The sequence below is a fragment of the Coturnix japonica genome, chromosome 1, assembly GCF_054131305.1.
Source record: "Coturnix japonica strain WE chromosome 1, WE-NBRP24, whole genome shotgun sequence".
In the NCBI taxonomy this organism is placed as follows: Eukaryota; Metazoa; Chordata; class Aves; order Galliformes; family Phasianidae; genus Coturnix; species Coturnix japonica.
This window is the reverse complement of record NC_140663.1, coordinates 164,497,710-164,525,349: the sequence shown is the minus strand read 5'-3', so window position 1 is coordinate 164,525,349 and position 27,640 is coordinate 164,497,710. Positions and strand designations below refer to the sequence as shown.

General features: G+C 37.7%; 1 protein-coding gene across 1 annotated transcript in view; it reads right to left on the bottom strand.

Moving 5' to 3' along the window:
• Positions 1-27,640, bottom strand: part of GUCY1A2 (guanylate cyclase 1 soluble subunit alpha 2) — a 124,217-nt gene that overhangs the window by 33,289 nt on the left and 63,288 nt on the right. The window contains exons 5-6 of the mRNA XM_015852224.3: positions 23,363-23,848; positions 8,251-8,394 (exon numbers count right to left, since the gene is read on the bottom strand). Of these exons, the coding sequence (XP_015707710.2) occupies positions 8,251-8,394; positions 23,363-23,848 (630 nt within the window). The remainder of the gene's footprint in view (positions 1-8,250; positions 8,395-23,362; positions 23,849-27,640) is intronic.

Here is a 27,640-nt window from a genome sequence, read left to right as displayed (position 1 = left end):
ATGGGAAATTCCCAACTATCACTAGCCAGACATCTGGAATATTACTTAGAGGCATTTGTAATAGGAATGAGTGCTGAACCGTGAGAATCAGAGCAGTGACCTTAAATCTAACCCCACAGTCCAGCTGCACATCCTGTGGCCACAAATCTCATGTAGGAACTAAGTCTTGAAACCATCACCAGTATTCCCTGTGCAAGTTCTTAAATTAAGAGCAGTAGGTGAAGAAATTATCTGCTCCTTGCAAGGCACTGAGACAAAATTATGAGCTAGGTAAAGCCATCAAAGCAAGGTTTTTGTCTGCCTTAGAAAACAGGCCACATCACTGAACTACATAAACACCTGGGTTAAACCCAAATGCTGTGAGTCAGAAAGAATTGTGAAAATGTGGTAGTCACTGTGAATTAATAAACAGTGGAAAAGTCCACATGGTGCCCTGGGTACATACCCTGGCTTCTACAGTAGTGATTTATTTCTGCCATGGAGACAAGAGTAGACAGAAAAGGGCTTTGTGCTTCCTGATCTCCCATTCTCTCAGGAGAACACTGTCAGAGGAATTATAGCATGAGGAGAATGCTCAGGTCCAAGGACAAATCTTCTTCCAGCAATCATCACAATATTAATTAGCTCACCACTCATCTTTCAGGTCTCTTCCTCCCAGCAGTCAGAAGTAGAGCATATTCATAGCCTTCTAATTAATTAAATTTGGGCTTACATCTTGTTGCCAACGCTAATATCAAGCTTCTGTGCCCTGCAATTTCATGCATAGCAAGCTGATCCTCTTGCTGTGCAGCATCAAACCCTGGAAACTTTGGAAGCCTATCTTTACCGGCAACTAGGATTTTACTCAGGTACCCAATGAAAACAAGAAATGCACGGTACCTGAAACAATTACCAACCTTTTGGACAACATCACTCTTCAGCAGAATAAATATCTAACAAAATTTCCAGATCAACTTCTTCCACAAGGCTGTTGCTATTCACGTATTAGTTAGATTAAATCCCATCTACCTTTGTGATTGCAACATATTCACAAATACTTTCATATAGTGACTGTAATATATAGCTAGGTACTATAAAATCCCTTCCAAAGAATAAAAGATGAAAATAATGGGCGTGGTTTAAGTAATAATGATAAAGATTATTATTAAAATCAAACAAAAGGAAGCACTGGAGTAGAAATGATTGAAGGGCTGACAAAGGTTTGAATTTTCCCTTAAGGCAACCTAACAAAACCTACAATTTCCCAGAAGCCTACAGAGATACACTGCAATTCAGATCTGCTCCTCTCACTTTGCTTTTCCAAAGGCAGGTACGGCTTCAGGAACTCTCCTCAAGTCCAGGTAACCGACTTCGGATTGCCACCTCCCAGACACCTCTCAAGAAAAAGCACCAAGCTTTTTCCTGAGACATTGCAGCCCTGAGGGACATCCAAAGGAGTTACATTGCCCAGATGTTGGTAAGCCTGTCAAACTAAACACGTTTGCATAGGCTTGTTCATCAATTTTTAGTCAAAATCTCTCTTAATGAACATCTTTCTTTTGTGTAACTGTTTCGGATTTTTTTTCTGTTAACACAACAAAATTTCTTATTTGCTGTTATCCATCCTGAAGTGGGGTATTCTATTCCTCACCAAGGCTAATTCAGACACTGGGTACAAGGCGAAGTTGCTAGGAGACCGCAGACGGAGCTGAAAGCATTGCCGCAAGCACAGCTCCTCGCACGGCTGACGGTAATGCCTGCATCAGCAGTCATCCTTTCAACAACTTAAAACAAAACAGACAACCTGTTACTGCTTACATAAAGATGCACATTTGGCGAGGACCACTAGTTGCTATAACACTAGCACGCCACAGTCTAAATTAAAACAAGGCAAGACACACTGAAAAGGACTACAGAGATAACATTTGCTGATGTACTCTCCTTCACAGTATGTTTGGGAATTGATGCTTTGTTTAGAAACTAATAAAAAGCATATATTCAAGCAAATGTCAGCACTTTCATTCTACTTGCGTTTGAGCCCAAGTGCCTTATATCTCCATAATGCAAAAGGGAATACTTAATGAGTAAGCAGAAGTTATAGGCACTAAGATTCATTGCCCATGATCACATGTCATGCCTCACCGTGGACATGAGCCATTATAATACACTGAGCCCCTTTTCCTCTTCAGTATGCTTATTCAGGATCCAAAAATGTTAATGCTTATTAACATTTACCACTTAGCATGCAGAGATTAGAAGCTGATAAGAATCAGGCTTTCAACATTCTAGTCATCATGAACAGGTATTTCATTAGACAACACACACCAGAACTAATGCTGTGACTTGGCTGTAAAATCTGATGGCTTAGGTTTGCTGCAGAAATGGCTTCACTTGCAAAACACTGTCACCTATGCTGTAAATACAAGAAGCTGAAGTACAGAAAGTGTGATATTATTGAAAATGTGAATGGGAAGGCTGTGGCCAAACAAGATATGAACATACGTGCCAGGTCCCTTCACTGGCATCATCCGTATTCTCATTAGCTCTCAGAGGTAAGGATATTTGTCACACTTATCTGACAAATATTCATTCAAATATTTCATTGTGAAGTATAAATATAAAGTATATGAGCTGAATACATAATAAAATAGCTATATTTTCTCCATTTACAGAGTAAGAGTAACAAGTTTTGAAGCATTTGTCTACACTGCCAGAATTTGAAATTAGATGATGCTAATCCCACCCTTGGTATGAAATGTTCCCTCAGCTGTGCTGCCTTTCTTTTGCTAGCTGATAGATAAAGACAGGCTTTGTGTTGAGAGCATTAGTACCAGCCTGCATTGTTTGTTTGAGTGCAGCTTATAAATCCAATAGGAAAACAGGTTTGGTAATGCACATTTGAAAGTTACAAGCTGCAAATGCATCATGCACTGTATCTTGATAACAAAGAAACCGCTGAGCTGGGGACCAGGCTATGTGCCCTGTAATCCCAATGAATGCAGGGTCTCATCTACCTTACCTGAAAATTAATTAATCCAGTTAAAGAAAATTTCAGCTGGAGAACGTCTTGCACTACTCTATTCAGATTATGTCATCATTAGCAGGCAAGGAAGCAGGAAACTGAATTTTCTGACTGAAGTGTTTACAGGCCTAGTTCTCATATTATTGATAAGAAAACCTGAAGATACGTGATATTTTTCACCTACAGTGGAACATCTTCTAAAACATGTTTTGAATTACTGTTTCACATAAACCCTTAATTTGTCCTCAGTGTATTCCCAATTCAGTATCTGTTCACGACGTTACTGGGACCACCTTCATGCACTGAAAAAAGAAGCTGGCAATCTTGGAGAATAAACCCTTGGGAAAACCTCATTAGTCAAAACCAAGTATATTCTGCCAGCCCAGACTGTTTAACAACAAACTGCAAAGGAAACTTTTCTCATCTTTAGGATGCACACTGCATACTGAATAATTGGGTAAGACTTGAATCATGATAAAAAGGGATGCCACTGATAATATATTGCGGGTTTAAACACGTTAAATGAGATACATATTTTGACCTTTATTTCTAAAGGTCTACTCTCCGGAGAATTCTTCTTAGAGTATCATCTCCAGTTATTAAAATTAATATACTTCCACTTTATCTAAAGAGATAGAGGATGATAAATATTGAACATTCAAGTAATGCTCACTTAAATGCAGAAGGCAATTTTAAATCAATATTTTCAAACTACAGGCATAGGGCACTACATTTAATTAGTGGCACAGAAGCAAAATCAAATCAGAGCTTCCTGACTAAAAAGCATTTTGCTGAAAGGGTATAACCAATTCTACATGAAGTGCGTGAGCCAAAAGCCCTTCCTTTTACTAAGGCCCCCAAATTAAAGGGATTTTGCCTCAAATAGAAATGAGTAAGAAAATATTGTACAGGGACCTGGAGCTTCTATTGCGTACATGCAAGCAATCAGTCCATTTTCTGTTAGAAATATTTCTTTCAAAAAGAGCAGACTGAGCTACAGCACTGACGGCAGGACTTGTGTAGACTGCTATAATGTAGTCCTCTCTCTCCTTCTGAAAAGATTTTTCACCACTGTGCAAATCACAGTTCATTTGTGTTGCTATAAGGAGTGCAGGCACAGGGTCTACATTCTGGTATGCATTTCTGCTGCCTTTGTCTATGTTAGAAGTGACAGATGCCTGAGTAGATGGCAGCTGCACACCATGGTGCTCCCAGCAGCACACTGTGTGCTCTAAGCCACAGGTTGAGACCAAGGATATAAAACAGATATGCTTCATGCAGCTTGCTACCATCCTGAGGTCCATCATTGCTTTCTAGTCAGGTAGTCTAGGTATTGTTCTAAGGTGTAGATTCTTCATAAAGTGCACAATGAGTACTGATAACTGTAAACTCAGACAATAACTTTTGTTTGATTGCCTGCTAATACTAAAAATCCTATCCTTAATTCCCACTTATGTGATATAATATTTTTCATTCCATCATTTATTTTTTTTCCCTAACTTCCTGAGTCTATCTCTAAGGCTGTGTCAGTGTCACTCAGGAAGATGTCAATAAGCTTCTATCACAGGGATGTCACTTCAAGCAGTTCAAAAAGCAAACATTTGAATTCAGTCCTGAGATGACAACAAAAATATATTCATCAAAGTAATTTAGAAAATATATGTATTCCATAAACTATAATCACGAAGTCAGAGATGTCTAATTGAGTAATCATCGAATAAAAAGCACCGCATTTCATAATTGCAGTTGGATTTCCCTAGAGCTGAAATCTCTGCAAATAAAACAACCCAGAAAGATGTGTAACTTAAGTCTGAACAGAAGACATTGCCTTCTGCAATAACGAGCCATCTTCAATGTGCGTCACTGCCAGTCACACCCTACAAAGCTGGGGGTAATTTCTGAACTCTGTTTCCAGTGCAGATCTCCAGGAGCTTAAATAACACTATGTCTCTGGAAAAGAAATCCACTGCAAACACCAAGGAGATGTCAGCATGTTTGCTTCTAATAAGAAGATGCTTTCAAAACAGAGTAGCCATGTGGTAACAGTCAGCCAGTCAACAGAAATCAAAGTTCAAGTCACTCTGGTGTCATTTATTATATAAAGTGGCTGGGAATAATTTCCTCCTATTCAATCAATGCTTGTCAGCCAGTTTCTAGGGGGAGGAAACACAACACTGTTGTTTACTCCTAAGATCAGAGGAACTCTTATTTTTAGGAATTATGTTTTGAAAACTTGTCTCAGAGTTAGTGAAGCTCTCCTCACTTGTTTAGAAGTCACGACACTTCATATCTTATAGTTTGCACAGTGTACTTTGTAACTAACAAGCATGAGTATATATCATCTTTTTGTGGAAATGCCTTATAGCAAAGGGTATGAAACAATTAGTCTCTTATTAATGGTATGGAGCTGAATCCACTTCTATAAACATCTAGGGATTCTGTAAACTTCAGGTGAATTACATACATGATGTATTTGTTAGCGAAAATCTGTGGCACGATGAGCACCGTCAAGGCTTTTACGTGAGAAACTAAAAAAAACAGAGATCACTCCATGCAACACAGCATTGGCTGGAAGTTAATCCTGTCAGTCTGATTTAGAAGTAATGCATCTACATTTAACTGTGATGATAATTGACAAACCTACTAAGAAGACTACGCATTCTTTGCCATTTGTAGGAGGGTTCATCTGACAGTGTGAAGAAGCTTACAATGTAGATACCCAAATTTAGGCTAGGTCAACTAAATTCCCATACAGACATCTGAGAAAATACACATTTTTAGGGTGTGATTCATCTCACCCCTGTGTAGATACATAAACTAGGGCAAATAAGATCTGGCTTCTGTAAAAGCACTTATTCCTATAGTTTAACAGGATATACACCCAGGTGAGATGAATCCTTAAAATCAAATCAACACTGGAATTCAAGCAGCATTTTGACAATGCTTCAGATGTCACACTTGAATTCTAGGTGGTCCAATGTGGAGACAGAAGTTGGCTTCAATGATCCTTGTGTTTTCCTTTTATCTCAGGTTATTTTATGATTCTGTGCCTCTATTAACTTTCTTAAGCATAAATGCCTAAATAAACAGGCTCAGTACAAGGCAACAATATCTATGTAAGGCTTTTTGTCACTCAGATTGATTGGTATCACCAGCCCTCCTGCCTTGAAGTCGCACTTAAAACTGAAAACAAGATTATTAACATCCACTGAGGATGAACCTACAGTTATTCTTCTGAATTAAAAAGGAAACTCATTAGGACTTTTTGAATATATGCAGTTATTCCTAGCATTTTCTTCTTTGCAAGTCTCTTTCTCATGCATTGTCTTTATGGTCTTTCTTCTATAGTTTTTCTTAAGAAGTCACTGAAATTATAAATATACAAAAAAGTAGTAATGAAAACATTCCCTAAATGGAACTCTGAGAGTAAAACAAAAACACTTTTAAAATTTCCCTATGATCACAAGAATCATTTACTAGAGTAAAACAATGGAGAGGATCTGGAAGGCAGCTCTCCAGCAAGTGACAGTGAAGCTAGAATGTATTGATCATCTATATTAACTTATCAAACAAGGTAGAAAAACTATTTTGTATGGTGTAACTGAATACCAATTTGAAACAGTTCTCAATCAAAACTAAAACCCACAAACATCTCCTGATATCTTCAGAAAATATTTATCTTTTAATGCCAGTTCTGAGTTTGAAAAAGACTGTGCAAAGCTTTTCCAAAATTTTTCTTCAATATTCATATCCAAGGTATTTTAAAGAAAGTTAAGCTTTTAATAAGTGGACATTTTATGGTAAATAAATAAATATTTCATCATTTTAAAGACAACTGTCATCAGAAGCATGAGTACCAAAAACAGAAATCCTTTTATTTTCATTTGAATATTGTATTGCTGTATTTCCTGGTATTTTTTAGATTAGCTGTCCATGCTCCCCTTCTTGGTCATAGCAAAACACTTGGATTAAATCTCTCTTGATTCACCACATACAAAGACTTCAAGAAATATAATTCAAGATATCATTTAATAGAGATGGGTTGGAACTCAGGAGTATATAATTTTACTGCTCAAGGATCATCACAGATGCAACACTGAATATTTTTTGTTTGCAAAACCATCTATTTTCTGAAGAGTTTTAAAACCTCAAAAAATCTTTTAGAAATTCATAACACAACCCCCTCCCAGGAAAAAAATAAATAAATAAATAAAAGTTCATTTCCATGGTTTCAAGCCTTCAAGCCTTCTTTTTTAACAGATATAAGGAATCACAGTTTGCAAAGTGTAATTCAGCTAAGATGTCAATCCTATGGGGGCTCTGTCCAGCCTTCTTATCTAACTACATATGACTTTATGACTTCTGTTACTGGCTTTAGACAACGTTGAATAATTGTTCTAAATAATCTCCCCATATTCTCTGAAAATAAAAAGAACAATTTAACCAAAATCAGAAGTGAGTAAAATGAAGACGATATGTAAAATGATCCTTGCATATATCTCCATGGATTTTCTTCCCTGCTGAATTTCTGCTTTGTACCTAAATGTTACCCATTCCAAGTGCCTGTGCTTACAAGGCTGTTGTAACATCAAAAGAAGCAGAATGACAGAGTGGACCTTCAAAGAAGTACAAAAGGACATGCTTTCCCACCTCCTAATGCCCCCTGTATCGATCTAGGAAATAGAACTGGCAGTGTGTGGGAAGGAGGAACAGTATCACCAAGAAAGAGCAAGCAGTTCCCACACAGTTGTATTTAGGTCAACAACTTTTTGGAAGAAACAGATGTACCCTTTAGAGCTACCGTGAATCTACATCTGAGTGCACCTACAGCAGAGCTGAAGTTCTGGATCCTACTTCTGAAATGAATTTTCCAAATGCCGTTCCATGATTTGGATGCTTGCAGCATGGGACAGTCCTGGAGCATGTGAATAATCTCCTTGTCACGCTGACTGAACTGGAAGTCTCTAGGATAGCACCTAGTGCTACAAATAGACTTTCAATGTCTATAACAAAGTGACAGCTAACACAAAGCAGATCCCTCCACACACTGAAATGTGCATTATGTGGATGTTAAGTCACTTGTGCTTAAAAAAATAGGCATCAATGTTGATGGGGACCACTGAAATATATAAAGTAATATGTTACAGCAATTTTTAATTCTTGCTATAGACTTCTACTGACAGAATACAGTGGAATTAATCAGGCCGATGTACCACTGATTAGCTGAGAAGAAAGAGCAAAAGGTTTACCTTAATAGGGCTCCCATCTGGAGTTAGAACCTCTTCTGAAAGTTCCATCATCTTCAGTGCCATCAGGGCAATGGCTTTAGCATGGCTAAGGCTTTTCTTGTGGAGCCCTGCAGCAACGCAGTATGCATCACCTATTGTTTCCACCTGCAGCAATCAGACAAATCAAATATTAAAGTAAGACAATGAGAAGAGATCACTACCATTAGTTATCTGCAATTAAATTGCATTGCTTAAAAACATGTGAGCAAAACATCCATAAAATAAGCAGTCAGCAGAGCATAATTAACCTGAGTTTGCAAACAGGTGCAGTCAAAATCTGACATGTGATGGCATAGTGGTTTGTCAATATTACAACGAAAGAAGATAATTACATCAAGAACAATGTATGCCATCAGCTGAGATATGACATTTTCCCACAGCGGTAATGAAGAAAACTCTATTATCGTAAATGAGAAACTGCTTGCAGCTTTGTTCGGCACTATCTTGGTTGAGTTTGTTGTTTGGTAAGAGGAGTTCTACATGATTATAAATCATAATTATTATGTGCTCTGCTAGAAAAGTACATTAAGAAGAGAATAAGAAGAAGCAAAATGTCACCATAAAAAAAACAGTGAAGAGACTATGACTGCTCATTATGAGGCAGCTCTTCCTGATATAGGGGAGAATTTAAAAATAGATGTTACTGATACAGACTTTTGACTGCATCTGTCTCTGTTATTTTCAAATGAGAAATGCTGCCCCTCTCTTTGCAGCGCAGGCTGGGAGTGAGCTTCCTGCCTTCAGGCATCAAGTGCAGTAGGCTGTTCCCTCTGGTCTTTTCAGACAGTACTCCTTTATCTCTCATCCTTTATTTTCTTTAAAGAAAGCTGTCCCTCAGGAGGAAGCAGGAGCAAAAGAAATTACAGAAGCCCTCTGGCTCTGGTTGAAGGCAGCATGAAAAACACTGAAGCCCCTGAGTTCTGCAGCTTTATTGACAGCATTCTAGTCTGCCTGCCCTCACATCTGCATCACATTCTGCACAAAGGCCATTAACACAAGCCAAAGCAGACTCAGCCCTGAAGGCTTCTTGCTAATCCAAGTTGGCTTTCACTCTACCCTCAACACAACAGGAATGGCAGAAAAAAAGCCTCAGCAAAAGTTAGCATGAGAAGGAAGCTGGTATTGAGCAAGTATTTATTCAACAAATAAATACAGATGATTCTTCTTTCTTTATGGACTCTGCTAATAGTAGTAGACATGGTCCTTCTTAGATTAATTTTCAGTGCAGAGAAATAGAATCAGAGGGACTGCCTCAAAAAGTAAACATTATATGTAAATGTATCCAGAGCAGGAATCTAGAACAGCCGTATGAGCAAGTGCCTCCCACCATCAGACATGCAGAAGTTGTTACTAGGCCATTGCCAATCTCAACTCCTTAGGATTTCCTGGTGATCGTACAGGAGGATATACAGCAGTGACTTGGGGTTTCTTGTGAACTGATGATGAACTGATGGTTAAATTTTTTCAACTACAGAAGGAAGAATTAGCACAGATTCAAATAGACACCTTCAACTTTAGAACTGTGGAAGAATATGACCAGTTTTAGTAGAAATGAAGGGATTACTACAAGAAGAGCTGACTATATGATGCCAGATACAAAAATAAAATATCTATTTTTCTCTTCATTGAATGATTTAATTTCAGAATGACTATTCCACTAAAGTCCTTTGCATTATACCTCTGTAAGTAAGTATAGATTTGGGACTTTACACTGTTCCTGCAATGTTCAGATAAATCTTCTTTTATTAGCATCTTCTCATTCCAAAGTTTCCATAACTGTGTGAACCAACAGCTGAATTCCATTCACTGAATGAGTAATAACATCTGATTTGCATTGTATATATCTGTGTACTGCTAGGAAAATGGAACTCAAGCTGCCACGTGGTACTCTTACTCTGACAATAAAAATGATAATAGTAACGTTGTGGGATAGCCTTTAGTTCCTCTAACTTGATTAGAAATATTAGCACATGTGAGACTGGCCTGCTCTAGGTCAGTGCAACTGACCACCAGCTGAAGTGGATGTGCAAAGTGCTAATCAGGTTATCTAATGACTATATGATCATTTTCAGTCACTTCTAAGACATTCCCCGAAGTATTTAAGCTGAAATTTCCATGCTGGATATCTCCATTAAATTTTAGTGTTGGTTCAATCCTCCTTCAAAATTAGATTTGGAAATTTTTCCAATTATTTATATTTTCCCCAATCCCTTCTGAAAAGACATCCAGGATTTATAATTCTCTGATTTACATAAATGCAACAGAACAGAAGAAAAGGAAGGATCTACTCAGTGCAGCTAAAAGTAGCAGCATTCAGCTGTTTGATGCTATTCAGGAGAACTGCAGAATCACAGAATGGTTTGGGTCAGAAGGAACCTTACAGATCATGTAGTCCCAACCACACACCAGCCCAGGTTGCTTAAAGCCCCACCCAACCCGGCCTCAAGTGCCTCCAGGGAGTGGGGTGCATCCACAGCTTCTCCAAGCACCCTGTGCCAGTGTCTAAAACCTATAACCTAAATTTACCATCTTCTAGTTTAAAGCCATTACCTCACTACACTCCCTGACAAAGTGACAGAGCCCTCCCCAGCTTTTCTGTAGGCCCCCCTCTAGGTACTGTAAGCTGCTATAAAGTCTCTCTGGAGCTTCCTATTCTCTAACCAGAACAAGCCCAGATCTCTCAGCCTTCCTTCAGAGGAGAGAATCTCCGGCACTCGGACCACATTTACTGACCTCCTCTGAACACACTCCAATACATCTATGTTCTTAGGCTAGGGCCCCAGAGCTCAACACAATGCCCAGGTTGGGTCTCACAAAAGCACAGCAGAGGGGGACAATCATGTCTCTCAGCCTACTGTTCTCCTTTCTTTTGATGCAGCTCAGAATACAGTCGGCTTGCTATCCATGTTGGCTGCAAGTCCATGTTCAATTTTTTACCTACCAAAACCCTCAAGTCCTTCCATGCAGGGTTACTCTAAATCCAGTACCATGCTCTGATAGCACAGCGATCTTCAAAGGAAATCTCTACCTAGTACCTAACTAACTTCACAGGTTTTGACTGTAATATGTGCATTATTATTGCATTTCAATTTCATATTCTTCTAGACACATATGCAGAGTGCATTTTGCTACTGGAACTCTGGAACACATCCTCTCTTTTACCAAGCAAAATGCATTCTTCGCTGAATATTTTAGCCATTTTTTGCATACAATCAACACTTCTAACTTTGTTTAGATTCAGTGTATTTTTGCCCTACTTAGGTTATTTTTCTTAGTACTAATTATTTCTAGCCATTAACTGGCAGCCTGACCTATTATTACCTGTTCTTCAGTTATTGTTGATTTAGGCTCACTTGTGTCACTGCTACACAAAAGCCTACTCTAATGCTTTCTGTTAACTCCTTGCAAGCTTCTTGAAAATGTCCAAAAGATTTCCACTCAGGTCCACAACAAATCAAAGATTAATATATATTCATAATTTATTGATGTAGTTGTATGTACTCTACAATTCAGGATCTGTTTCTTGATAAATATCCTCAGTCTGGTAAACACTGTACAGTGACAATGCAAGAGACACACTGTAGATACAGTATGTGTAATACAGGTATGAACACTAGTTTTTATAGATGTTAAGCTCTAGTAATTGTTCTGTAGTCACTTACTTTTCTTAATTTGAATGGATTTTAGATGGAGTATGATTTGCAGATGAACCTAGAAGCTCAGAAGACAGAATATAATATCTTCGGTATAGTAACCGGAGAATAGAGGTTAATAAACTACCTCTGGGGCAACACCAGCAGGTTTCTTCTAAGTACAAAGAGCTACAGCTTCTCATCTACTTAATTGAAAAACTGGAAGTTTTTGTATTTAAATGATGTTCCCCTGTAATAACACTGGGGTGTTAATTCAGTGGCAGTTCAGAACAGAATGTGCAGCACTCTTCCTCATAAATAAATGAATGTGTGCCAGGAATTCCACATATGAACTGCTATAAGTAATGAAGGAACTGGAGTGTCACACTTCGTTTCACAATATTATGTTCACAGTGGAGGGGAAAAGATCATTTTGTAAGTGAAACTTATAATAGCAAGTATAAGATTTTAATCCAAAATATTCTTGAAAAACAACTCTAAGGAAACTTCCTATCACAATTTGGAATGAAAATACCCATAAAAAATGTAAAAATGATCACTCTTCTAGTTTCAACCATATCTTAAATTCCTACAGTAACAGCAAAAATTAAATCCACTGAAAGAAACAACCGGTGGAAGAAATGGCTGTTGCTGTAGTTCTGTATAAATCAGTAAGTTTCCCGTAAAAACCTAATAGATAATATGGATTAAAACTGTTTCAGTGGAATGGTGGTTGTTGATTTTTTTATGCATTGAGCTGAAAACTGTGTGTGTGTGTGTGTGTTCCTTTCTTATGGGTTAACTAATGCATCATGAAAACTGCTTTAGTAAGATTAGGAGATTAAAACTAAATTTTCACAAAAGAATGGAAAGAAACTGGTTTTCTTTCAGGAAGTACATCTACTTTTCACTGCAGAACCATTATATTCTTCTAATTGCACCTGGGTACTACTGTTTGTATCTCCTACATACTCCATATGCTGTACAGTTATTTATTATCTCACTCATAAAGGTTATGATATTTAGTCCCTATTTGCCCTAAAAAAATCTATTCCAGTGTCTCTACAGACTCCTAAGCTGTCTTTAGCAAAAATAAATACAAAAATAAATTGGTGTTAAAAAGTTCATTTGCTTTCACTTTTATAGTCGGAGTTAAGTACAGTCTTTAATTCGAAGTGTCCCTCAGAAATGCAGGTTGCACCAGTGATTTTAGTTCAAGCTGCCTGTCCCACTTATACAAAATTAACTGCTATTCCAGCACTTCTCAAGCCAAATCCAATCAAGGGACATCCTGCATCTTCTTGATAGGAGAGGAGAGTGTATATATATATATACCTACGTATATATATATATATATATATATATATATATATATGCATAGAAATAAAAGATTTTTTTTCTCATGCTATGGCAGAAAAAAAAAAGATTACTGTGCAACAAAGATTGAAAATCTACAGATTACTTCTGGATATCTCTATGGGCGGCCTGTGTCAATGTCTCACCATCTCTGAGTAAATAATTTCTTCCTAACCTAAATCTCCCTTCTCCTTGTTTAAAAGACACTCCCCCTTGTTCTATCACTATATCTATGTATATCTATCTACCTATTGACTTTAAAACTTGGGGTCTATTTACAGCAAACTGTGTTGTTTTTTTAGTTGATGACAGTCCATACTTCACTAGATGGTCTGAAAACAGAATCTAGCTATTATCTTTACATTCATTTAGTACTTCTGCTAATTGAAGCAGAACCAGTCCACTCAACTCAAACCAAAACAGTCCTTAAAATATCACAGAAAATGTCCAATAAGACCAACTGAGGCAAGGGCTTGCTCATTTTTCCCACTTGTTCCCTCTTACTTTGATATTGGGAATAGAAAAAAAGACCTGTTGGTCATCTAACAGCATTATGGTCTTCTGTGATCTTAGACCCAGGGCCACAAGGTATTTGAGAATATGCTAAGTTCTAGTAGAGTAAACACAGACATTCCTCAGCCCTTTCAGTCCATGATTTCTCATTCTCCACCTGTAGAATAATAGATATTTTTTCAAAGTTAGTTAAGTTCCTAGATGCATCAAATTCTGCTAATCTCACCTGTTTCTGTTATTTTAATCACCAGAAGTATTTATTTCTTTTTAAGCAAGAATGTGTTCAGAATCACAGTAACCTTAAGTTGGCAGTAAACTTGAAATATTAAACAGTTTCTCTACACTCCACAGCATTTAGAGTGTATATACTATCTTTAGCTGAAGGGTAGCTTATTTCTAAACTGTTTCTTATCACTTATGAGCAGTCAGCCAATAGCTGGAAAGTCTCTTACTGCTGGGAGATATTCTATAAAGTCTCATTGTGTAAGAATGAAATAATGACAAACGGCAGTTGCTATGATATCAGTTTCTTCTTTAAGAGTTTCAGAATGAAAATACGTAAATAAGCAGCAGGGAAAGAGATAATGGCCTGGATAATTGTAATTTCATTCTCTTCCCCTTCCTCCCTTGGTTTCTCTCACCAATAAATAAATAATTAAATAAATAAAATACTGCTGGTTTGTGTGTGATTTGTTTCCCCACATAAGAGAGGACAATATTCCATCTTAAAATATTGGCTTGTCATTTCACTTCTCTTCTAGGAATATTTCCACTCTCCCCCATATAAAGGCACATTGTTCAAGGTGTATCCATAATGTACATAATCCTTGTATTTCATGGCATAAATCTCAGAATGAAAAGCTAAAAAAGAAGTCTGCCAAACGTACCTGACACTTTGTAAGTAGCTGTTTTAAGGGCCTTTTGTACTTCTTCAAGTTCCCACATTTGGATGTGGCACCCTGACATTTAGACAATTGAGGTTATACTGTTGTCATTGTTTTTTCACCCTTGTTACTGTATGTTTTAATTGCAGGATGAAAAATTTGCTTTACAAATTACAACGGGAAAAAATGCAGCTGAAAATTATTGCCACTTTCTGTACTCTTCACAATGTAACATATAAACCCTGAGAAGGGAGGGGGAGAGGAAGGGGAGTGAGAGGGGAGCAGAGGGGGGACTTTTTTCTGTGTATTACAGACATCTTTACTACTCATACGAGCCACAGAGTTGCAATGGTTGTGTCTGCAACACACCTGTTTCTCTGGTGACCAACCAGCACATTAATGTCTGCCACACTGTCAGCCTGTATCTTTCTTTCATGACTGTGAGTAAAACAGCCACCTCAATTTCCTTGACTTATGAACTGTTGTTTATATTTCCCTTCTTAACTAAAATTAACACCAATTTTAAGGACCCTTGAATACTCCATTGCTTCTTATTCAATCCCAGACATTACTGCCTGTTATATATAACGGGCTCCTTTGCACTCAAAGATAAATTTAGGCTTGGAACAGAATTTACTGGAGAACACAAAGCTTAATTGATTTCTATGATTATATTAACAACAACAGTAATACTGACTTTAAGCTTATTATTATTATTATTACTTCCAGGTTTTAAAGACCTGGAAGTAGTTTCTCAATGTGGAAAGTCAGGACATTTTCCTGGCTGTCTCTTAGTCAGAACACATTCTGTGCATACTTCTCAGCCTGTACTTATTGGAGCACATCTTTGCTTTCTGCATACTTAGGCTGCATTCCTATGGGAATACATAAATACATAAGGAGGTTGTTTATTAAGTCTCTTCTCCACTTGGTACCAAGATTCAGGATGGGAATGCACCTGGAAATGGAAGATGAGAAGTGTTCTCAGGTACTGCATTTGTTACCCTTTTTAGCTATATTTCTTTCCAACTGCAAAACTTACCTCAAAACAATATATTTGTTTTGTTAAAGCTAGAATATTTTCTACCTAAAGGAATACAGCAAAATTCAACCTTACGAAGATATTCTTGCATTTGACTCTATAAAAAACATTTGGTCATTACTATCTGCCATTGGGTTTTCTTTCATATGTTTTCGAAGTTGAAAAGTTGAAGACTTAGGGAAAAACTACAGTATATGGCAACACGGTGTTCTATAATTGCCATTTGGACATCATTATTCCTGTCCATTACTTCTAATTCAGCTACAAATAAAACACCTTTTAAATTGGTATAGGACAAAAACTGAAAAAATAGGGAGATATTTCCAGTCCAGTTTTATATTAAGCCAGCAGTCTCAGCACAAACTGTAGTCAGCAATTTATTTAATTTCTGTATTCTACCTCAAGATTATATTGAAATCTTCTGTAATTTCTTCTACCCATCTCCTTCCCCCGAATACATCTTTGCAAATCACTAAAATATTGTGATTTGGGATGGGAATAATAATACCCTGCTTCAGCCACACAAAAATAAAGCCTCTCACATACGCTATTCAATTATAAACTTCCTATAGTCTATGAAGAGAAAAAAATTTCCATGGCATGATTTATTCCACTGTTAAGTCTGGAAACACCATTTTTCTACCCTACAGGAGGACTCACATCTTCTCTTAATTTACTGTGTGAAGAGACTGAGAGCTGTGACTGCTCAGCTTGGAGAAGAGGAGGCTCAGTGGGATCTCTTCAGTGTCCATAAATGTCTGAAGGGAGAGAGCAAAGAGGATGGAGGCAGGCTTTGTTCAGTGGGGCCAAGACAAGAGTCAGTGGGCACAAACTGGAATGTGACAAGTTCCTTCTGTACACAAGGAAACACTTCTGTGCTGTGCAAGTGATGGAGGGCTGGCACAGGCTGCCCAAAGACTGTGGGGTTTCTTTGTTGGAAATCTCCCAGAAGCCATGTGGATGTGATCCTGGGGATGCATCCTGTGGACACTTCTCTGGGTGTCCCTGTTTGAGCAGGGGTTGGGCCAGAGGTCTCTTCAAACCTCGAGCATGCTGTGAAAATGTGATTCTGTGATCCTGAGGTGACTGCCAGGCCTACATTTCTTTGTCAATATAATAAAAATGTAAAAAGGATCTTTTTCCTAGTATCCAAAACTCATTTTCTTTATGTTGTGTGAACTGAAATCAAAGTGTAGCCCTGTTTGCATTTTCAAGTATCCCCTATATCATTTTCTGTTGCACAGAAAAGCTTTAAAATACAGTTGAATTGTGAGATGCTGCGAAGCTTAAAAACACTGGTTAGCTTAAAATACTCAAGGCTGGTTTTAGTTGTCACTCATTTTGGTTTTGGGCTTTTTTTTTTTTTTACAGAAATGAATTCTACATGTTGCACACAGCATTATTTATAGATCCATCAATTCTGTGGGATACTTTAAAAAGTGCTTTTTTTTTTTTTTTTTTTTTTTTTTTTTCCTTCAGGCTTTACCATTTTCAGAATAGGATTTGGAAATAATCTCATTCGGTTTCAATCTCAGTGTTTGAATGTCCTATTTTCTGCCTCCCAACTTCAAAAATTAACTACTAAGCAATGAGAATTTGTGCCTCATCTTCAAGGTAACCCTGCAATGCTTTTACAATGCTGAATTATGCTTTTGGAAATAGTTCAGTTGGAATAGTTGGAAACCCGTCCCACATGAGAGGTGAGTTCCAAGTATCTCTGAAGTTCAGCAGTCTCTGGTAAAGCTTAGTATCTTGCTACAAATCCCCGCTCTTTCCCAAGAGCCTAATTATGAAGCAATTGTTCTTACCAGACCTAAGGGCATTTTATTTTTATTGAGTTTAATGATGCCACATGCTTGCAAGTTCATGTGCATTTTACAAGAGTCTTATTCCAACATCTTTCTAGAGCATTTACTTAGCAGTCTTAAAAAAAATATTTCAGTATCCAATTTTTCATCTACACATTTATTCACAGTCCTGTTTTTCTTATTAAAGGAGAACAGACAAACAGTTCCTGCTGTGTACAACTAATACCCAGCATTTTAAAAGTTGTTTTTTTCCTCATTAGTTATAATAGAGACGTGCTAGAAGACTTACAGTTTACATTAGGCCAACATCAGGTTTGCACACAACAGTCATGGAAAACATAAGTCATCGCATATAAACAATTTATCCCTTTTGTTAGGTAAGAGTCAAACTGCAAAAATCACACTGAATGTTTATGATGAATAGTAAATGCCCTGGTTAATGTTCTGCCTTTAGTGAGGCAGTTGCAATGTCAAAATAAAGAATGATCTAACAAAGCACACATTAAAATAATCAACTATCACAGAAGAAACACATTAAGTTCACTGTGACAAGCCTTGTCAAGTAAGAAGGCCTTAGTTTATTGCAGCTACCTCTGGTAGTATGCTCTAGATCTGCAGCAATGCTGGTCTTTGAAATGGAAATACCTTAGGTTGATGGAAAGTGAAATCAATATTCTCCAGTCTTTCAGAGAGACTAAAACAGAAAAATGTGACATGAGCAAACAAAGTACTCAAGTATGAATGATGTACTCTTTTCAGTAGTGCGTGGGGATAGGACTAGGGGTAATGGGATGAAAGTACAGCATAGGAAGTTCCGCACGAATGTGCGGAAGAACTTCTTTACAGTGAGGGTGACGGAGCACTGGAACAGGCTTCCCAGGGAGGTGGTGGAGTCTCCTTCTCTGGAGATATTCAAGACCTGCCTGGACGCCTACCTGTGTGACGTGGTGTAGGGAGCCTGCTTTGGCAGGGGGGTTGGACTCGATGATCTCTAGAGGTCCCTTCCAACCCTTACAATTCTGTGATTCTGTGATGTTTTATAAAAAATTTAGCATCAGGGAGCCTGGCATGCTGCAACAGGGTATGCTCTGTGATAGAGGTCTTCTTCAGCCACTATAACTGGGATTTCTTCTTGGTATGAAAAAAGGAGCCCTGAAGAAGAATAAACTTCTGGGTTTCCGAAACAAAAAGTCAGGAGGTAGCCAGGGTTCACGCACAAACTGAGGTACTGGGAAGTGCTCCCATAATCTGCAGGTTGAAAATAGGCTCAATACTCCCAAGCATCATGAGAGAAATGGAATGGGACACATAAATGTGCATTTCTCAGGCAAGACAGAAATGGAAGAAGGGAGTAAAAAAAAAAAAAAAAAAAAGAAAAGCAGAAGTAAACCTATACAAGCATGGTGTTCATAAAGAAGAAATCATACACAGAAGCATAAGCCCTGGATTCTTCAGAGAATTCTTGGGCGATTAATTGCCTAAAGCAGGGGAACATGTGCACATGTTTTAGTGCTTTGTGCAGGTCTGTATGTACATAAAATAAAGAATAAGCGTTTTGGAGTCTGTTTGCTTCATTTGCACATCTCCCTAAAGACAAAAAATGTAAATCCTCCACAACGTTGAAGCAAGATACAGGCTTAAAGAAATGGGAAGACTTTAAGTATCTGGGAGCTCTCTGGTGATAATATTCAGACAGAAAGGAATCGTCTGTAGGGTTTTCTTCATTCATTTTTAAACATAATGCTTCTGAGTTTCCCCCAAAACACAGGTGTCCCATCTTGGCCCAGACTTTATAGTGGAGTGAGAGACTGTGACAGCAAAGAATGCATGGTCACAGAAACAACCACAGCATCTTCTACCTTTATGCAATAACAGACAAGGGAAGAAAAAGAGGTCTTTTCAGAAATCTAACATGGGAAAAAGAGCTAATAAGGCCCATCCGGGCAAAAAAAAAAAATACCTGAACAACAAAATTAGGTCAAATGATCCTATATCTAAGACATTAATTGGAGGGAGAAACAGAGGCTGCAGGAAGCTTGAATATGAAAGATTTCAGTCTTCAAGGCTAAGTTTTAAAAGGTAGCTATGGCTGCAATACATCTTAATACCTTATTTAATAGAGACTTGGCTTAACAGAAGCATCATTTTCCAGCTCTTGGCTCATAAAAACATGAATTCTGATACAGATAAAAATGGGTCAAAACAAAGACACAGTCAGGCCAACCAGCATATATTTTACCCTAAGCATTTGCTTTCAATATTTATTAATATCCATCTCAGTGCTTCTTCTCCTGGAGTCTGTGTTTCTATCTGCATGTCTACAGGCACTATCTTTTAAAGCAGCTCTTCAGATTTGCATCTGTATTGCTATGATTTGCAATCCCTTCTGGACAACATCCTTCTCTCCCACTCCTCCGTACCAAGACAAATATGATTGGCTCAAATAGTGAACAGCACCAGTTTCCAAAGGCATTGCCAGGTCTCAGCTCTCTTGCATCCACTCTCCAAATTTCAATCTAAAACATAAATTGCTAGAACTGTCACCCATGCTCATATCACAATGCATCTCAGTTACTGTATTGTTCTCCCTCAGCCTTTAGAAATGTAATCTGCCATCTTTGCCATCTATTCTATGTGCTGCTGCTTTGAAGTTTGTTTTCTGAGCCCATCGTTCACTCATGACATTCATACCTGTGCATCCTTGTGCTGGATACTCTTTTCCTTTCTCATCAGTTACAGCTATGTACTTTCTATTCCAAAGAATTTCAGAGTCTAATACATCCTCCTTCAGACCTCTTCAAGAATTTCTTATTCTGTACCAACAGTTCATTGTGTTTGCCCTCCATGTTCTACTTGTTAAACACAAGTATCTATATTCTTCAGTTGCATTCCACATTTATCTGCAAATATTCCTGAATAAATAGTATGAGACAACTGAAAAGTATTACATTCATTGTCTGACTCCAAAATTAGAAGCACTGAGGTTCTGAATTCATAATTCTCTAACAGAAAAGCTGGGTGAATAATTTACAGCATGAACTTTATTTAACGAATTTTGCTTAATTTTCTGTTTACAGAATGATGAATTTGGGCTTCAGAAGTACTCTAACAATAATTTTTGCAAATTATTTTTGCCACATTGCTTAAGCATAAGCAAATTTGAAAACAGTTGTGTTTTTATGTTCACGATAAACTTCTGCAGCCTTATTAAAGGACTATGTCTTAAAAGTAGGCTGTCAATACAAACACTGGTGATGATACATATAAAACTCACTGCCTGACAAAATCTTCTGAAGTAGTAGTTGTTGTGGTGGTGATTTATTATATTTATTTATTTATTTTATTAATATTATTATTATTTTATTATTATTATTAATTTATTAATAAAATTAGCTTCCAAAAAATGGAAGAAATATGAGCACACAAGTTACTTTTATTTTAAAATGCAAATGCTTTTTCAAAAGGAGTTGTGATTATATCTTAAGCCTGATTCTCTAAGGAAATGAAAGATGGTTCAGTCCCTGAGTTTTCTGTCCTTCTGTAATGCTTAATTGAGTCACATTCACTTAAACCCACAGTAACTTTTTAGATTTCTGATTAAAAAAAGAAAAATAAATGGTAAATAAAAAAATAACTTAGAGATTTCAAAGACCCAGATCCTGCAGATTGAGAGAAGATCCATGCTTGGATCAATGTGGGAGATTCAGAACAGTGCCCCCAGTTGCAGAACTGGCTGTCATGTGAGCTCAGCAACAAGAGGATCCCATAGCACACACATACAGCTCCTAAACAAGCATAGCGCACACTCCCTTACTCGTTGTGGGGGTCAAGATTGTGGACAGAACCTGAAGTCAAGGATAGGCTGTAGGGATGCTCAGGGAGTATGAGGGAGTAGGGAGACGGAGGCAAACCTTTGATGAAAGGATCTGAGGAAGACCCAGCAGTTCTTCCTTTAGGCAGTAACAGGGGAGAAAGAATGTTTGAGGTATAAGACATCCTTCCATAGAAAAACAAGCTTTGTTTATTCATCTGCTCATTACATGGAGGTCTTAAAGTAGTTTTTTTTGGATTTTTTTTGGGTTTTGGGTTTTTTGGGTTTTTTTGTTTGTTTGGTTGGTTTGGTTTTTGTTTTTTTTTGAGTACTCATGCACATAGTTAATGTTTAAATCTGATCTTGCCCATCTCAGCAGCCATCATCTTATATAACTGGTCAGAACAATGTTGCTGTGCAGTAACTTCTTTCATCTAAAGTGGTAGAAAGTGGTGGAACACAGTAATACATGGTATAAATGGCCTAATCTTCACAACTAATGTAAAAATATTCCTTCATAGTGTTTTCAGAGGACTCTGCCAACCTGCCCTCCAAACCGGTCAGGGGTTATTAGATACTTTATTTCCTATTGCTATGCAATCATCATTCTTTTAAAAAAGAATGTCCTGAATGCCTAGGAACAGATAACTAAAATTAAGCATCTGGGAAAAAACTAACTACATCCATATACCCAAGAGAGCATATGAAATGGAGTCATGAGATACAGCTCTTAATGGTGGGTCAGAAGTTCCTCGATCTCACTGTGAGAGCTGGTTTGAGAGCAAGTACAGTAACAGCAGACTAATACAAACCAACATCAAACTTCCAAACTTTTCTAGCTATAACACCAAAAAAGAAAAAAAAAAATAAATCTACAGAGTGTTGATACCTTCCATTCTGGTCTTCTTACAGCATGACATTTGGTTTCAGAGCAGTAGTAATAGAAACTCATAGCTTAGGAGCTCAAAACCAATTTAAAGCACGACGTCTTATCTTGGTAGGTAGTGTCGTATCAACATATATCTATGTAATATACATTTCTACCTGTGGTAGTTATTAAAACCTTGCAGCAACAACCGCTATTATTACCTAAGTAGAGAATTAATATTTTTGGAAGCCTATTAGAGTGTACTGGATAATAAAAACTAAAGGAATACCATTCCTGTGAGGACCTCCTACCTACAACCTATGAACAAATACTATTTAATACAAATGGAAAACTGGTGATTCAGTTTGAAAGCCTCAGATGGAAAATAAAGTCAACATATAATTTTAAAACTATGATTTTTTTCTTTGATGTATTCATAGTTATAAAAAGAAATTTGTTCTGCGTTTCCTATCACAAAATTAAAACGTTCCCTATATACAAAACATTTTCTGTAGACTTCACAGAATAATTACACAGGTAGTATTTTAACTATACTTATTAAATTCTGTCTCCTTTTTTTTTTTTTTCTCTCAAATACCTGGAAACCAAATCTCCTCAAGAGAATGAAGTTGCTGTAGTCTGTAACAAAGGCTAATAGTGAGACAACCTCTTTTGTCAGGACAGTAAAGGAAGAGGACACTCCACTGACATCTCACACTCATCACATTTACTATGAATGGACAGCTGCTGTTCTCTTCCTAATCATCAGTGGAAGGTTAATTTTAAACCCGAAAAACATTCAGGTTCTGCAGAAACACAGAATACTTTAGTGCCTTTTGAGGAGCTTTGGGCTAAGGACATCACTGAGGCCTTCATCATCATCAGTACGCTATAACTGATATGTCACTGAGAGGAAACCAGACTCTGACACAGGAGGTGTGTACCCCTATAGGAAAAAAGAAATGTTAGACATACATTGCTATGAGGAAACCCTGATGAGAGCTCAACATTAAAATATTTTGTTTCAATGAACAAATTTCATATTCTTTTTTCCTGTGACATAAATAATTTTGTTTCACACTTTTGCAGGGAAGCTACTGGTAACTTTTTCTATCTTAGCTTCCATTAGATTTTACTAATGTAGGACTTCAGCTATTACCTTATAGATGTCCAGGAATCCACACTGGTGGTCAAACCGTGTGTAGAGTTCATTCAGCATGCTGATGACTTGCATGGGTGTGCACTGCGCACAGATGGCTGTGAAGCCAACAATATCCGAGAAGAGCATGGTGACATCATCAAACTTCCTGGCCTGAACTTGCTGCCCCTGCCACAGCTGCTGAGCCACTTCTTCAGGGAAAATGGAAATAAGGAGATCGACTGTTTTCTTTTTCTCCTCTTCCAGGGCTTGGTGTGTGCGTTCTAGCGTTGCCTTCAGTTTATCCATTCTTTTTTTCAAGCCATCTTGGGCCTTCGCTTGCTCCCCAACCAATATGACATCACGAGTAGCATCGTGGATAGGTATGTCCGAAAGATGGAGGCCTCGGCCCATCAGTTCATCCAGCTTATCCACACAGGGAGACCCCAGAAACAAAATTGAATTTGATTCTGGCACATGAATCATTTGTCCTTTAACTTCCATCACCTGCAAAATAAAACCAGATTTTAGAAAAGGAAAGATCAGCTGATAACTGGAATTCCCTTCTAATTCCTCCCTATTCCTCCCCTTCAGTTAAAATGATAAGCACAGACTGTAGCCTATTACACAGTTGCATATTACGCTCCTGTTCAAGAAATGAGACTCAGTCTGCTCACCAAGGTAAGTCAGAAAACAGTCTACATTCACACAAACATTCCCAAATGTTGCTATCAACATTATTTTTCTCCCAAAACCAAAGTGTAGTATCATACCAGCCACTATAAAGAAAGTTAACACTTTGCTAAAACCAGAACAGTGTCCTGGTTCAATTTCAGCTTTACCCTCTTCAGCCTGGAAAAGAGAAGATTCTGAGACCTTATTGTGGCCTTCCAGTACCTGGAAAGGGCCTATATGAAAGCAGGGGAGTATCTTTTGATAAGGGCATGAAGCAACAGGATGAATGGAAATGGTTTTAAATTGGAAGAGGTTAGATTTACACTAGATATTAGAAAGAAATTCATTACTGTGAGGGTGGTGAGACACTGAAACAGGTTGTCCAGAGAGGTCATGGATGCCAGGCCTACCCCCTGGAAGCCTCCTCTCAGTTTTTGCAAAGCTCTTTTCCTTTCAAAGAAGACTCAGAGAACATTCAGCTCTATTCCAGTGGGCTTTGATCTGCATCTATGATTCAGCACGATCTTCATCGCCTTTTAGAGCGTGCAGCTTCTCAGATCCCTCTCTGTATCTTCAAGTATAACTGAACAAGATGGGACATCAGGTATTCTTGAAGCTAGCCATAGCAAAACTGCACTTCTGGGCAGCTCCCCAGAGCTGGGCAGCTTTGCACCCAGACAACAAGCTTTTAGGCAATTAGAATTACATCATCTATCTTTCTCGTAAGCCGGGAAAGATTGAAACGTTTCTGTCATCTGTTATGTTTCATTACTGCTACATTTCATTGCTTTCCTGTCTCTTTAACTATCTTCTCACAGAATAAATTAGAACAATTCCACTGTTTTCAGAGGACATTTTCCTGATCAACAATGGTAAAATGGAACACAAAATGTTTTGAAATGAACAACTACATCTCGTGCTTTATATAGGATTACATTGCTGGGAAATGATGGTACATAATAAGTAGCTCTAGGAAATAAATTAATTTTAAAAAACAACAACAGCTGTCATTTTTCTTTCATTACAAACCCACTGCAAAGAAAGGGGAGCACACAGAAGAGTACCTAATCTTCTGTGTGCTCCCATAATCTCCAGGATTCTTCCTGCCTCCCTCTCCCAAAAGATCCAACCAGAGAACACTGGCAGACGATAAAGCTGCCGTTTTCAAGATGAGACTATCTCCTACTGTGCTGAACACCAGCAGATACTTCAGCATGTCTCTCAGGTCTGCAAGCTCTGCATTAATATCGCACTAAAGTTAAGTATGAGTCTTCTTTTAAACCCCAGTATGGGGCTTAAAAATAATTTTCTGTCTCCTGTTTTGCAGTATCTGCAGATTTAAAGGGGCCTTCCCTCTGGCTTTGATCAGTTCATTATCCTTCCTGAACTGTGATAAAACTCTTCTCTTTTTAGGGCTTTTCATTAGGAATATGCTAGGAAACAGACTGCTATGCCACACTTTTGTAAACACCTCACCTCACATAGAGACTAGACTTCATACAGTGAACAAATTCAATGACAATAAACAGTCCTTCTTTTTAAAATGGCATATAATTAATTAAACAGCTGGGGGACTGGAAGAAAATCAGCTTAGAATGAAGAAGTCTGGAGAGTATCATACATACAAGGTATCCAGAAAACAACTTAAGCTCAGAAAAGAGAAAGCGTTAGTGCACACTGAGGACAAGAGTATAAAACAACTTTTATAAAGGTGAATTAGCTGCTAAGCTAAAATCTAAATCACTTGGACATTCTTTAAAAGTCTTCTTTATTTGCATCTTCAGATCTTTAGATACAAATAAAGCACCTAAATTAAAAATAAAAATCTTAACAAAACACTAGCTTCCATTACAGACACCTGCTGAAAAAGCTAAGAAAGAGAAATGTATATAATCTCTGCAGAAATGAAAAAGTATATGCGCTTTTCAGTTGAGTAATCCTGGCAAAGTTTGCTCAGCACAACTCAGGAGCTTCCCAGGTTCCTGTTGAGGTAGAACCCTGAGCATTTGTTTACAAGTTGGATTTCCACCTCAATGCATTGTCAACAGAACATGATTCTACACAGCAGCAAAGTGACTGTTACAAATTTCTGATTATTTATAGAAGTCTCTGGGGTGTTATGTAATACACAACAGTCTCCAAACCAAAGTGAGCAAATGTAACATTTTATGTGTGCTAGATACTTCACAAACACACAGTGGCAGCAATAATATTGTAGAGAATTCCACTTTAGGAATTTCCTATTTTTTCATAGAATCACAGAATGGCCTGAGTTGAAAAGGACCACAATAATCACCCAGTTTCAATACCCCTGCTATGTGCAGGGTCACCAACCACGAGACCAGGATGCCTAGAGCCACATCCAGCCTGGCCTTGAATACCTCTAGTGATGGGACATCCACAGCCTCCTTGGGCAACCTGTTCCAGTGCGTCACCACCTTCTGGGTGAAAACTCTTTTTGTTTTTGGCTGGTTCAGCTTCCACACAGCAGTGTACAGTCATTCCAGGGGAAAAAAATTATCAAGAGTTATAATTATCAAGTACTCTGGAGACTCTACTCAGAATTGACTCTTCTTGACAAATGTTGTGCAAACACCACTCAAATACAAAATTTTTGCCTTTGTACTCAGGATAATGACATAAGTGATATCATCAAAATTATCACCCTGGTTAAATGCAAAAAAGGTTCAAGTATTCTTGTGATCAAAACTAATTACTTTATGCTGTAACGGCCTTTATAATTGACAACTAATAGTTGTTAATTGGTTACGGACAGACTTTTATTGATACCTACCAATATCAATCAAGCGAGATTTCAGAGGAATGTGCCAGCAAACTCTGAAGGCAGTGGGAAGGCACCCATTCAACAGAGAATCATTACCCCTTGGATTGTTTCCAACAGTTTTCACCACTAGACGAGTGTGAGTCCATAAACCCATTCTGCACCTAATCACTCCATTAGTGATATTCAGCTTCTAGCAAAAGCTTCTCATTTGAATTTGCCCGCTTATCAGAAAGTACTCCTGCTCATTCTGATATCCTTTTCCAAATACCTTTCCTTGCCAGGATTGTATTTTCCTTGGAGAATTTTTATTTTTTTTTATATCAAAATACAATGAAATGGTTAAATGAGAGTATAGGTTTGTTCTGGAGAACAGCAAGCAGTGAGCAGAAGAAACAGATTTCTCCTTTGATCTGTGCAGAACAGATATATATAGCAACCATTAGGAGATGTGACATCTCATCACCAGCATAGGTATCTTAAAACTCTTGTGATTAGATCTTTGAGCCCATTCACTAACCAGCCTGCAGACATTTTTCTCCTTTAGCATTTACATGTTCCAGTTCCCTCCCTGTTCTATTTCATCTTAAATACATAACTCTGCTCCAAATTCCTGCCAGCATCACATCATGAAAATTGATTAGATATAGAGTTATCTGATGGTATTTTTACTTTATTTTTTTTTCTTTTTTCTTCTTTATTTCTCCTCCTATCAAATACTTTTGTGGCTTAGATTAAAAAATAATAATAATAAAAAAATCATTATAAGCTGATATTAAGATGAATCGATTCTGATCTCCTGGTGAAATACAAATTTTCAGAACACTAGGACAAGACATTTC